Source organism: Saimiri boliviensis, chromosome 13 (genome assembly GCF_048565385.1).
Source record: "Saimiri boliviensis isolate mSaiBol1 chromosome 13, mSaiBol1.pri, whole genome shotgun sequence".
Taxonomy (NCBI): domain Eukaryota; kingdom Metazoa; phylum Chordata; class Mammalia; order Primates; family Cebidae; genus Saimiri; species Saimiri boliviensis.
This window is the reverse complement of record NC_133461.1, coordinates 78120431-78134980: the sequence shown is the minus strand read 5'-3', so window position 1 is coordinate 78134980 and position 14550 is coordinate 78120431. Positions and strand designations below refer to the sequence as shown.

Sequence of the window (14550 nt, the reverse complement as noted above, 5' to 3'; positions counted from 1 at the left end):
CAAGCAATGCTTCCCACCTCAGCCTCCTGAGTAGCTGGAACTACAGATGTGCACCATGTTGCCTGGCTAATTTTTTTCATTATTATTTATTTATTTTTTTGAAGCAGAGTTTCACTCTTATTGCCCAGGCTGGAGTGCAATGGCGCAATCTTGGCTCCCTGCAACCTCCACCTCCCGGACTCCCGGATTCAAGTGATTCTTCTGCCTCAGCCTTCTGAGTACCTGGGATTATAGGCGCCTGCCACCACGCCTGGCTAATTTTTTGTATTTTTAGTAGAGATGGGGTTTCGCCATGTTGGCTAGTCTGGTCTCGAACTCCTGACCTCAGGCAATCCACCCCCCTCGGCCTCCCAAAATGCTGAGATTCCAGGTGTGAGCCATCACACCCGGCTAATTTTTAAATTTCTTTTTGTGGAAACTAGGTCTCACTGTGTTGCCCAGGCTGGTCTCAAACTCCTGACCTCAAATGATACTCCCACCTTGCTGGTATTATAGGTGTGAGCTACTGTGCCTGGCCTGCATTGGTGATTAATATCTTCTCAAAGTTTTCACGTTTAGGCATTAAGTCAGGGCATTTCAGCTCTTCTACTAATTCATCTTTTTTTCTCTGAACTTGCTTTTTTGCAGAGTTTGAATTCCTATACAAATGGAGCATATGGTCCAACATACCCCCCAGGCCCTGGGGCAAATACTGCCTCATACTCAGGGGCTTATTATGCACCTGGTTATACTCAGACCAGTTACTCCACTGAAGTTCCAAGCACTTACCGTTCACCTGGCAACAGCCCAACTCCAGTCTCTCGTTGGATCTATCCCCAGCAGGACTGTCAGACTGAAGCACCTCCTCTTAGGGGGCAGGTTCCAGGATATCCGGCTTCACAGGTGAGTTGTTTTCTGTTGGGGAAAAAATGAATTCAAAGTCTCTGCTTCTTGTAAATAGTGGAAGGGCATCTGTTCGTACTAGTGCTGATTTAATAAGACACTTTAGATTGGGAAGGCTTTTATGGTGATGCCTTTCTCACATGTAGCAGCTATTGCAGTAAGTGGACTTTGGCTGAAGGTACCTTAAAGATGTCATAATCATAAATTTTTTTTTTTTTTTTTTTTTTTTTTTTTTTTTTTTTTTGAGACGGAGTTTCGCTCTTGTTACCCAGGCTGGAGTGCAATGGTGCGATCTCGGCTCACTGCAACCTCCGCCTCCTGGGCTCAGGCAATTCTCCTGCCTCAGCCTCCTAAGTAGCTGGGATTACAGGCACGCGCCACCACGCCCAGCTAGTTTTTTGTATTTTTAGTAGAGACGGGGTTTCACCATGTTGACCAGGATGGTCTCGATCTCGACCTCGTGATCCACCCGCCTCGGCCTCCCAACGTGCTGGGATTACAGGCTTGAGCCACCGCGCCCGGCCAATCATAAAATTTTTATACTGAAAGTAATCTTTAGAGTTGCTGCTTGAAAGTTTCCCTATCTTAGCCTTTTTCAGGACCCTGTAGGTGTGTATTTTTTTTTAATATTCTGTACATGATAACTGTTTATTTCTCTGTTCACTTCAAGAGGAGTTCTAACATGTCTTTATTTGTGCTTCCTTATAGCATCTAGGTCCATTTGTTTATAGTATCTATGGGACAGACTTAGTATTCATCCATTAAATTTTTAGGCCTATTCCTTCTGAGTTTTATTTTCATTAAATCTATCCCTGGTATCTTTAGAACTAACTTTTTGAGGCTTGGAAAAATTACTGGAACTGATTAGAGTTATTACTGTTTGGTCCAGTAGCAGCTAATGCATACTCTGTTAAGAAGAGAGGAAGCATCTCAGAATCTGCTTATATAGAATATTTTTATTACAAGTTTTTAACAATGACTAGTATATTTCTTCCTCTCAATCTAGAACCCTGGAATGACCCTGCCCCATTATCCTTATGGAGATGGTAATCGTAGTGTTCCACAATCAGGACCAACTATACGACCACAAGAGGATGCATGGGCTTCTCCTGGTGCTTACGGAATGGGTGCCCGTTATCCCTGGCCTTCATCAGCACCCTCAGCACCACCTGGCAATCTTTACATGACTGAAAGTACTTCACCATGGCCTAGCAGTGGCTCTCCCCAGTCACCCCCTTCACCCCCACTCCAGCAGCCCAAGGTAGGAGACCTAAACATTGTTCCTTTGATGTGTGTGTAATTAAGAGAACATAACATTGTTTATATAGTTTCTGTATTGGTTTGTGTTAAACGGGAACTAATTGCAAAAAGTTGGTGACGGTCGGGCGTGGTGGTTCATGCCTGTAATCCCAGCACTTCGGGAGGCTGAGGCAGGCAGATCAAGAGGTCAAGAGATCGAGACCATCCTGGCCAATATGTCGAAACCCCATCTCTACTAAAAATACGAAAATTAGCTGGGCATGGTGGCGCAGACCTAGACTCCCAGCTACTCAGGAGGATGAGGCAGAAGAATTGCTTGAACCCAGGAGGCAGAGGTTGCAGTGAGCAGAGATCCCACCACTGCACTCCAGCCTGGCGACAGAGTGAGACTACTATCTATAGCTTTACCTCAACTCAATTTCCTTTTTTTTTTTTTTTTAGTCGACTTTAGAGAAGATTTACAGTCTAAGAGACAGAAAAATACACATTTTCTGTTGTGATTCTTCTAAATGTTAAATGCAAAGACTGTGTTTTACGACTTCAAATAATCTATGGACAGAAGACAAAAAAACCCAATGTGAAATATCTGCAGTATGAGCTTGTATTTAAACCACAGACTTGAACATTATCACCTGTGGCTGTGTTCCTATTCAAGACCTTGCTTGAGGTTTTCACCTTTTAGAGGAAAAACTAGTTCTTATTGGTTAAGTCACAGGATAGATTATGAGGTCCTCATGGTGATGGGTCTGCCACAGGGCAGGTTCCAGCCATTGTAACTCAGAAATTCTGTGTCTTTTGTCTGCGTGGCACTCCCTTTTACCTTCTTAGGACTGTTTTTTGCAAATGATTAAGGAGAGAGGTCCAGTTTTATTGGTAGGGAATCTTTTCATGTACCTTTCTGGTCAAGTGAAAGATGTGGGCTAACAAATTTGATGTTGATGGATTCCCATTAAGACAGCTTTTTTCCTCTTTTTGCTCTCTCCAAGGATTCTTCATATCCCTATAGCCAATCAGATCAAAGCATGAACCGGCACAGCTTTCCTTGCAGTGTTCATCAGTACGAATCCTCGGGGACAGTGAACAATGATGATTCAGATCTTTTGGATTCCCAGGTCCAGTATAGTGCTGAGCCTCAGCTGTATGGCAGCACCACCAGTGACCATCCCAACAATCAAGATCAAAGTAGCAGTCTTCCTGAAGAATGTGTACCTTCTGATGAAAGTACTCCTCCGAGTATTAAAAAAATCATACATGTGCTGGAGAAGGTCCAGTATCTTGAACAAGAAGTAGAAGAATTTGTAGGAAAAAAAACAGACAAAGCATACTGGCTTCTGGAAGAAATGCTAACCAAGGAACTTTTGGAACTGGATTCAGTTGAAACGGGGGGCCAGGACTCTGTACGGCAGGCCAGAAAAGAGGCTGTTTGTAAGATCCAGGCCATACTGGAAAAATTAGAAAAGAAAGGATTATGAAATGATTTAGAACAAAGTGGAAGCCTGTTACTAACTTGACCAAAGAACATTTGATTTGGTTAATTACCCTCTTTTTGAAATGCCTGTCGATGACAAGAAGCAATACATTCCAACTTTCCTTTGATTTAAACTTGAAAAACTGGCAAAGGAATGGAAGAATATTTTAGTCATGAATTGTTTTCAGTTTTCAGACGAATGAATGTAATAGGAAACTATGGAGTTACCAATATTGCCAAGTAGACTCACTCCTTAAGAAATTTATGGATATCTGCGAGCTGCTTCTTAACAGCAGGAGGGAAACACACTTTAAGTAACAGGCTTATCAGAAACCTACCAGATGAAACTGGATATAATCTGAGACAAACAGGATCTGTTTTTTTAAACATCTGGATATCTTGTCACATTTTTGTACATTGTGACTGCTTTCAGCATACACTTCATGTGTAAATTATAGCTTAGACCAGGCGTCCCGAAACCATGGCGGGCCGCATGCGGCCCCCTGAGGCCATTTATCCGGTCCCCCACCGCACTTCAGGAAGGGGCACCTCTTTCATTGGTGGTCCGTGAGAGGAGCACAGTATGTGGCGGCCCTCCAACGGTCTGAGGGACAGTGAACTGGCCCCCTGTGTAAAAAGTTTGGGGACGCCTGGCTTAGACTTTAGCTTTCTTGGACTTCATTTTGTTTTGTTATTTGCAGTTCACAAATATAGTATTATTCTCTACTTCTTGGTACATTTTGTAGTAATATGTTTAATATAATTATTGAAGAGACTATATTAACAGCCAGTATGGCAGTTCTGAAAGAATTTTTATCTTTTCACCACTTGAATATACTGTAATGTGTAGTGAGTAATTCGTTTCCCTTTTTGTATAGGTCGTTAGGTTAGTGTTTTTTACCACTTCTACTGTTCATGGTAGTAGTGGAAGTAAATTTGGAAATGGCATTGACATAAAATGAAAATGTTTATGGACATTTTTCTTTTTTGCTCTTTTATTGTATTTGGATAAAGATCCACTTAAAAATTACCTGTTTTTTTTTTTTTTTTTCTCAAAGTGTAATTATGTTTTCACTATTGCTGCTTCTATAGAGGGCATTGTGATAGAGAGATACAGATGAAACATTAAATGCCACAGTGAGTAGAAATAATGACTATAAAAAGTAATATTATTTGGTAATATAATTCTCCATTTAAAACATTAGTTTCACCTATGAGTAGATTTCAGCTCAGTTTATAGTTTAAAAACAATGAGGGTAAAAGGGTATTCATGCTCAGGGAATGAATCAGCCATAGTTAGAATGGTAAATTATTATTTTCTTCATTTAAAGGTAGATTTTATGTTTATCTTTCTCTAAATTGCATAAAATAAGATTATAATAAAAAGACATTTATTACCATTATTAACAGTTATTTTAGAGCCAAATTTAAGAAAAGGATATTGAAAGGGTCTCTGTTGGCCTTGCTTGGGTAGCTCTGTGCTATTATAGAAGAGACTTACGTAAATAACTTTTCCTGTCTTAGGTGAGTACACAACATTGGTTCTTGGAAAAATAGCTGTTTCTTCGTCAGATACCCAAGTTATAATTTTTTACCTCCTAGACTGTCAGGCCTATGAGTAATACTAAACCTATTAGCTATCTCCACTCATAAAACAAACCAAACCAATACAAACATACTAGATGAAGAGAGGAAAGAAGTAAAAATACTGGCTGGGTCTTATTGTTGGGATGAGTGATTTTATAAGATAATATGGTGATAATTTTATTCTAGGATTTTATTTTTGGCCTAATATATGAATGTTTAAAAAGGCTTTTCTATGAAAATTAGAAATTTATACTTGAGGTTAGAAGTCTAGAAGGGGGAGGACCTTAAAGCTAAGTTACCAGTAAGACAGTGAGTAATCAGAAGCGAACACTACTCTTTTACTGACTGAGTGCCCAAGATGCCAATTTCCATGAAGTCTTGATTTATATATATGTACACTTGTTATGCACATATATACATATGTGTGTGTGTTTTTTACCAGTTATTTTTTAAGTTTTTGAGATGATTTTAGACTTACAGAAGAGTTGTAAAAATAGTAGAGTTCTTGTATACTCTGCACCCACCCTGCCCTTATGTTAACATCTTATGTAACAATAGAACATTTGTCAAAATTAAGAAATTAACCTTAATACTATTAACTAAAGTAGAAAGTTTAAAAAGTAGAGATTTTAGTCTTTTCACTAATGTCCTTTTACTGTTCCAAGACCCAGCCTTGCATTTAGCTGTCATGTCTATGTTGTGTCCTCCAGTCTATGACAGTGTATCATAACGGGATACCTGATGTTGTAATGTATTTCTGGTGTTGTTAACCTTGATCACTCTGCTAAGGTGGTGTCTGCTACGATTCGCTATTGTAAACTTACTGTGTTTTCCTTGTAATTATTGAATATTTGCTGGAGATACCCTGAGACTATGCAAATGTCCTGTATCTGCTTAAACTTTTGCTCATTTTACTACCCATTGGCAGATCTTGCTTGTGGCAGTTACTACTGTGGTGTTCTAATGGTGATTTTCTATTTCTCTCAATCCTTCTACGTTTATTAATTGGAATTCTTCTGTAAGGAAGAGTTGTCACTTCTGGATTTATATTTTTAATTAAAATAAGATATTCAGGATAAGTATAGATTTAGAACTTAAAGATGTTAAATCATGTTAAAATTATTCCAAATACCAGTATCAAAGAAAACTAAGTTGGTAATCTATCTCAGAAGATATAATGAACTTAAGAAGGAAAATAGTATTTATGGTTTGTAGAATTGGTTCAACTTTTGACTTAATATTAACTTTGGAATGAATTCAAAGTTTTCTTGACATTTCACATCTGGACTTTTTAAAGTGTCTACATTTATATTACTTTGGGGATCGTTTTGTCAAAGTCTTGAATAAAGTTACCCAGTCCTGGCATGATAAACACAACTATGATTTCTTTATAATAACCCTCTATTGTTCCAAGTATGAATGACAATGTAACTGTTTAAACAAGCCCTAATGAAGTATATGGGGGTTGGATTATATGTGTCTCCACATGTTAGTGCAGAATTCATTTTTTTTTTTTTTTTTTTTTTTGAGGTGGAGTTTCGCTCTTGTTACCCAGGCTGGAGTGCAATGGCACGATCTCGGCTCACCGCAACCTCCGCCTCCCGGGTTCAGGCAATTCTCCTGCCTCAGCCTCCTGAGTAGCTGGGATTACAGGCACGCGCCACCATGCCCAGCTAATTTTTGTATTTTTAGTAGACACGGGGTTTCACCTTGTTGACCAGGATGGTCTCGATCCCTTGACCTCATGATCCACCCGGTTCGGCCTCCCAGAGTGCTGGGATTACAGGCGTGAGCCACTGCGCCCGGCACAGAATTCTTTTAAATGCTTTTAAAAATGGAGTTTTGGGGCCAGGCACGGTGGCTCGAGCCTGTAATCCCAGCACTTTGGGAGGCCGAGGTGCGTGGATCACGAGGTCAAGAGATCGAGACCATCCTGGTCAACATGGTGAAACCCCGTCTCTACTAAAAATACAAAAAAAGCTGGGCATGGTGGCGCGTGCCTGTAATCCCAGCTACTCAGGAGGCTGAGGCAGGAGAATTGCCTGAACCCAGAAGGCGGAGGTTGCGGTGATCGCGCAATTGCACTAAGAGCGGAACTCTGCCTCAAAAAAAAAAAAAAAAAAGATGGAGTTTTGAAAACAGTTCTTTAGTTGGTTAATGTCAATAATACCATTATAGGTAGACAGGTTTTGAGGCAGAGTTTCGCTCTTGTTACCCAGGCTGGAGTGCAATGGCGCGATCTCGGCTCACCGCAACCTCCGCCTCCTGGTTTCAGGCAATTCTCCTGCCTCAGCCTCCCGAGTAGCTGGGATTACAGGCACGCGCCACCATGCCCAGCTAATTTTTTTGTATTTTTAGTAGAGACGGGGTTTCACCATGTTGACCAGGATGGTCTCGATCTCTCGATCTTGTGATCCACCCGCCTCGGCCTCCCAAAGTGCTGGGATTACAGGCTCGAGCCACCGCGCCCGGCACGGTAGATAGGTTTTAAAAAACGTTGAAGAAGGCTGGGTGCGGTGGCTCACACCTGTAATCCCAGCACTTTGGGAGGCCGAGGCGGGTGGATCACGAGGTCAAGAGATCGAGACCATCCTGGTCAACAAGGTGAAACCCCGTCTCTACTAAAAATACAAAAATTAGCTGGGCATGGTGGCGCGTGTCTGTAATCCCAGCTACTCGGAGGCTGAGGCAGGAGAATTGCCTGAACCCAGGAGGCGGAGGTTGCGGTGAGCCAAGATCGCGCCATTGCACTCCAGCCTGGGTAACAAAAGCAAAACTCCGTCTCAAAAAAAAAAAAAAAAAAGTTGAAGAATGTAGATTAAAGGCCAGACGCAGCGGCTCACACCTGTAATCCCAGCACTTTGGGAGGCCGAGGCGGGCGGATCACAAGGTCAAGAGATCGAGACCATCCTGGCCAACTTGGTGAAACTCTGTCTCTACTAAAAATACAAAAATTAGCTGGGCGTGGTGGCACGTGCCTGTAGTCTCAGCTACTCGGGAGGCTGAGGCAGGAGAATTGCTTGAACCTGGGAGGCAGAGGTTGCAGTGAGCCAAGATCGTGCCACTGCACTCCAGCCTGGCTCCTGGTGACAGAGCAAGACTGTCTCAAAAAAAAAAAAAAGAATGTAGATTAAATGGGCATTATATAAAAAGTTTTTTGGGGATGGATAGTTGATGGAACTTTTCTTTTACAAATTTACTTTTACTTTAAAAAAAAGTTAGGAGTTTACATCAATTCATAGAAGTTAGGAGTTTAAAAGTCAGTTCTATGATCAGTTCGCCTGATCCCACTCCCATTTTTCCTTCTCTAATGGTAACCACTTTCAATTGAGTTTTTCTTTTGTTAATCAAAAAATTTTGTTTTTAGAGACAGAGTCTTGCTGGGCTCTAAACTCATAGCTCAAATGATCCTCCCGCCTTAGCCTCCTGAGTAGCTGGGACTACAGGCATGGACCACCTCAACCAGCTTGAATTGAGTTTTTAAAAAATGTATTTCTATATTATTTTGGAGACAGGGTTTTACACCGTGGCCCAGGCTAAAATGCAATGGTGTGATCCAGCTTGCTTCAGCCTCAATGTCCCAGGCTTAGTTGATCATACCTTACTCTGCTGAGTAGCTGGAACTACAGCTATGCACCACCACACCCAGCTAATTTTTCTATTTTTTATAGTGATGAGGTTTTGCCCTGTTGCCCAGGCTGGTCTTGAACTCCTGGGCTCAAACGGTCCTCCCATCTCAGCCTCTCAAAGCACTGGGATTCCAGGCATAAGCCACCATGCCTGGCTTTGTATTCTTTGAAGTATGGTTTTATTGCCCTGGAAACCCAAAATTATTTTTATTATTATTTTTATTTTTTTTGAGACACGCCTGCTATATCACCTAGGCTGGAATGTAGTGGTGCAATCTTGGCTCACTACAACCTCCACCTCCTGGGTTCAAGCAATTCTTGTGCCTCAGCTTCGTTTTTAGTTGGGATTACAGGCATGTGACATCGTGTCCAGCTAATTTTTGTATTTTTAGTAGAGACAGAGTTTTGTCGTATTGGTCGGGCCGGCTCGAATTCCTGGCTTCAAATGATCCTCTCACTTCGGCCTCCCAAAGTTCAGGTATTACAGGTACTAAAATTACCTTTAGAAAATGTTTCTTGACTGTTCTGTTTAATTACTTTTTTATAATCTTTCTTGGAGCAGATTTTAAGTGTATTTTAAGGTATTTTAAGTCTGAAATTGGGAAGAGGAGGCTATCTGCATGAATTTCACTCTTGTGTGAAAACAGGAAAGTTTTACACTCTAGCTTTTCTCATGGGGAGTAGTGACCACATTTGTTGTGATGAAGTAGGAGATAGAGATGGAACAGCTGAGAGAGTATTTAGGTGCTTCTGGGATCATGGCACATTTTCTCTCAGCCAATCCTTAAATGTCCTTTAATTTTGCTAAGGCCAAGAGTAGAATTGACAGATGAAATACAGAATTCCCAGTTATATTTGAATTTCAGACAATCATTTTTAGTATCAATATGACCCAAGCAATGTTTGGAAAATACTTAAAGATGATTTGTTGTTTATGTTAAATTCAAATTTAACTAGGAGTACTTTTTGTTTGTTTGTTTGTTTGTTTGTTTAGAGACGAGGTTTCACCTTATTGGTCAGACTGGTCACAAATTCCTGACCTCAGGTGATCCACCCGCCTTGGCCTCCCAAAGTGCTGGGCGGAAGCTACCGCACCCGGCCTTTTTTTGTTTGTTTGAGACAGAATCTCGCTCTGTGACCCAGGCTGTAGTGCAGTGGCATGATCTCACTTCACTGCAGCTCAACCTCCCAGGCTCAGGCAATCCTCCCTCCTCAACCACTTAAGTGACTGGGACTACAAGTGCATGCCGCCACAACGTCTGGATAATTTTTGTACTTTTTTGTAGAGACAGATTTTGCCATGTTACCCTGGCTGGTCTCGAATTCCTGAACTCAAGGAATTCACTCATCTCAGCCTCCCAAAGTGCTGGAATGACAAGTGTGAGCCACTGTACCTTGCTGTATTTTTTAAATTACAGTTTTTATTTTGAAGTACTTGTAGATTTACATGCACTTTTACAAAATAATACAGAGGCCAGGTACAGTGACTTACACGTGTGAGCAACATAGTGAGACCCCATCTGTACAAAAAAATTTAAAAATTAGCCAGGCATTACATGGCATGTCCCTGTAGTCCCAGCTACTCAGGAGACTGGCAGGAGGATCACTTAAGCCCAGGAGTGCAAGGTTACAGTGAGTCATAATGGTGACACTGCCCTCCAGCCTGGGCAACTGTCTCTAAAAGAAAAAAAAAAAAATAGTACTACAGAGATTTCATGTACCCTTTACCCAAATTCCTTCAGTGGGTAAAATGTAAAACTTTACTGCAAACTTACAACCAGGATACTGAAATTGATGTAATGAAGATACAGAACAGTTCCATCACTGCCGTTTATCCCTCCTGTTGACCTTTTTATAACTGCATGATTCCCCTCTCCCCCCACACTAAAACCCTGGCAACTACTAATCTGTTCTTCGTTTCTAAATTTTGTCATTATAGGAATGTTATATAAGTAGAGTCATACAGTATGTAAGCCTTTAGAGTCTGGCTTTTTTTTTTTTTTTTGATCAGCATAATTCTGTAGAGATTCATCCAAGTTGTTTTCTGTATAAATCTTTTCTTTCTTTCTTTTTTTTTTAGATAGAGTCTTGCTCTGTCATCCTAGCTGGAATGCCATGGTATGATCTCAGCTCACTGCAGACTTGACCTCCTGAGTCCAAGCAGTTCTCCCACCACAGCCTCTGGAGTAGGCAGGACTACAGGCATGGACCACCACTAATTTTTAACTTTTTTTGGTAGGCTTGATGTCTCACCATGTTGCCCAGGGTGGTCTTGAACTCCGGGGCTTAAGTGATGCTCCCACCTCATCTTCCCAAATAACTGGGACTACAGGTGTGCACCACTACTCCTGGCTAATTTTTTTTTTACAGATTTGGTGGCCTCACTATGTTGCCCAGGCTGGTCTTAAACTCCTGGGCTCAAGGGAGCCTCCTATCCTGGCCTCCCAATATACTGAGATTACAGGCATGAGCCACTGTGTGCAGCCAGTTGTTTTTTGATTATTGCTATGTAGTTACCTGTAGTATGGATGTGCTATAATTTAAGCATCCACCTGTTGAAGGACATGTGAGTTGTTTCCAGGTTTTGGCTATCGAATGAAGCCTCTGTGTACATTCTTGTACAGGTTTTTGTGTTCATACAAAATTTTATTTCTTGGCCGGGGACTGGTGGCTCATGCTTGTAATCCCAGCACTTTGGGAGGCCAAGGTGGATGGATCACAAGATCAGGAGATCAAGACCATCCTGGCCAACATGGTGAAACCCTGTCTCTACTAAAAATACAAAAATTATCTGGGCATGGTGGCACATGCCTGTAATCCTCTGCTACTCAGGAGGCTGAGGTAGGAGAATCACTTGAGCCAGGGAGTCAGAGGTTGCAGTAAGCTGAGATTGCGCCACTACACTCCAGCCTGGTGACAGAGCAAGACTATGTCTCAAAAAAATGTTGGGAAAGTTTTTATTTTTTACAAAAGGAAATAATGCCTAGGAGTGCAATTCTAGGTCATAGTTTAGTTGCACATATAATCTTTTTTTTTTTTTTTTTTTTTTTTTAAGACAGAGTCTCGCACTGTCACCCAGGCTGTAGTGCAGTGGCACGATCTCGGCTCACTGCAATCTCTGCCTCCTGGGTTCAAGCAATTCTGCCTCAGCCTCCCAAGTAGATGGGACTACAGGCGTGCGCCAACATGCCCAGCTAATTTTTTGTATTTTTAGTAGAGACGGGGTTTCACCATGTTGGCCAGGATGGTCTCGATCTCCTGACCTCGTTGATCCACCTGCCTTGGCCTCCTAAAGTGCTGGGATTACAGGAGTGAGCCACAGCGCCCAGCCATACATATAATCTTTAAAGAAACTGCCAAATCTTTCTGTAGTGGCTAGACCATTTTACATTCTCACAGGCAATATATGAGGTTTGCTGTATCCTTGCCAGTATTTGGTATTGTCAATATTTTTTATTTTGTACATAATGATAGTTGTGTTTTGCTATGTCGTTGTTTAACTTGCATTTCTCTAATGGTTAATGATTTTGAACATCTTTTCATTTGCTGATTTGCCACTTTCCTCAAAGTGAAATATCTAGAGCAATTATTCACATTGAGGGCAGGAGCTTTTCAGTTGTGGCTATAAAGTAACAAAATGCATTTTCATGACTGGTTTATGAGCTTATAAAGACCACTGAGTTTGGGCTGGAAGATAACATCACTCTGGATGTCTCTAATGTTTCTTCTAATTCTAACATTCTTTACCAGCAAGGGGTAGAGCTGAAATTATACCTTAAGCCTTCTTGTTTCCTGATGCAAAGCATCTTGTCTCACAGCTGCAGCCTGCATATTCTTGATTAAAGTATAGATTCATTTTATTAATCAGAGTTCTCCAGAGAAACAGGACTCATAGTATAGATAGATGACAGGAGATTTATTAGGGAATTAGCTCATGTGATTATGGAGGCTGAGAAGTCCCAGGCCAGGCCATCTGCAGGTTGGAGACCCTGGGATGCCAGTAGCGTGGCTCTATCCAAGTGTGAAAGCCTCAGAACCAGGGATGCCAATGGCATAATTCTGTCTGAGGCCAAAGGCCTGAGAACACGTGAGACTGCTGGTGCACATCCTGGAGTCCAAAGCCTGGCAACCCTGGAGTTCTAATGTCCAGGTCAGAAGACTGTCTCGAGCTCCAGAAGAGAAAGAGAAGAAATTAAGAAATTGCTTTTTCTAGGCCGGGCACTGTGGCTCAAGCCTGTAATCCCAGCACTTTGGGAGGCTGAGGCGGGTGGATCACGAGGTCAAGAGATCAAGACCATCCTGGTCAACATGGTGAAACCCCTGTCTCTACTAAAAATACAAAAAATTAGCTGGGCGTGGTGGCGCGTGCCTGTAATCCCAGCTACTCAGGAGGCTGAGGCAGGAGAATTGCCTGAATCCGGGAGGCGGAGGTTGCGGTGAGCCGAGATCGCGCCATTGCACTCCAGCCTGGGTAACAAGAGCGAAACTCCATCTCAAAAAAAAAAAAAAAAAAAAAAAAAAAGAAAGAAATTGCTTTTTCTTTCTTTCTTTTTTTTTTTTTTGAGCCAGAGTCTCTCTCTGTTGCAAGGCTAGAGTGCAGTGGTGCAATCTCGGCTCACTGCAACCTCCTCTTCCCGGGTTCAAGAGATTCTTCTGCCTCAGCTCCCAAGTAGCTGGGACTACAGGCACGCGCCACCACACCCAGCTAATTTTTGTATTTTTAGTAAAGACGGGGTTTCAATATGGTGGCCAGGATGGTCTTGATCTCTTGACCTTGTGATCCGCCTGCCTCAACCTCCCAAAGTGCTGGGATTACAGGCGTGAGCCACTGCGCCTGGCCTCTTTTTTTTTTTTTTTTTTTTTTTGAGACGGAGTCTCACTCTTGTCCAGGCTGGAGTGCAGTGGCGTGATCTCGCCTCACTGCACCCTCCGCCTCCCAGGTTCAAGAAATTCTCCTGCCTCAGCCTCCTGGGTAGCTGGGATTACAGGCATGCGCCACCATGCCCAGCTCATTTTTGTATTTTTAGTAGAGACAGGGTTTCACCATGTTGGTCAGGCTGGTCTCGAATTCCTGACCTCATGCTCCACCCATCTCAGCCTCCCAAAGTGCTGGTATTACAGGCATGAGCCACTGAGCCCAGCCCTTTTCTCTGTCTCCTCTGTTCTGAGACCCTAGCTAATGGGATGGTATCATCCCAAACTGATCTTCTCCACTCAGTCCACAGACTCACAATCAATCTCCTCCAGAAACATCCTCCCTTATGAACATACCCAGAAGTGATGTTTCACTAATTCTATAGGTATTCCTTAATCCGGTCAAGTTGACACCTAAAATTAAGCATCACAAGTTCACCTCTTATCAACTTGGCACCTATATGCATCTCCTTAAACCTTTATTTAATCTCAAAATAAAGATAATAGATATTATTTCTGCCTACCATGATGCAACTATCCTGTGTACAATCAGAAATGCATTAATCCCATCCCTAGAAGAGGAGGTGAAGTTCTTGGGTGATGTTTACTCTTCTCCTGATATCCCATAACTTAAATACTATGATGTAAAATTAGCAATGCTTAAATATTGATGTAAAGTCAATATACCTTATGTTGTATTATAAAGAAATAAGGAAGGAAAACAGATACTTGCTCAATATATGCGTGCAGGCTGGGTGCAGTGGATCACGCCTGTACTCCCAGCACTTTGGGAGGTTGAGGTGGGAGGAT

General features: G+C 42.0%; 1 protein-coding gene across 1 annotated transcript in view; it reads left to right on the top strand.

The window, feature by feature from the left end:
- The window catches only part of BAG4 (BAG cochaperone 4), a 34892-nt gene extending 28318 nt beyond the window's left edge, over window positions 1-6574 (top strand). The window contains exons 3-5 of the mRNA XM_003938120.4: window positions 628-882; window positions 1889-2143; window positions 3129-6574. Coding sequence (XP_003938169.1) covers window positions 628-882; window positions 1889-2143; window positions 3129-3614 — 996 coding nt within the window. The 3' untranslated portion in view covers window positions 3615-6574. The remainder of the gene's footprint in view (window positions 1-627; window positions 883-1888; window positions 2144-3128) is intronic.
- The last annotated feature ends 7976 nt before the right edge of the window (window positions 6575-14550 follow it).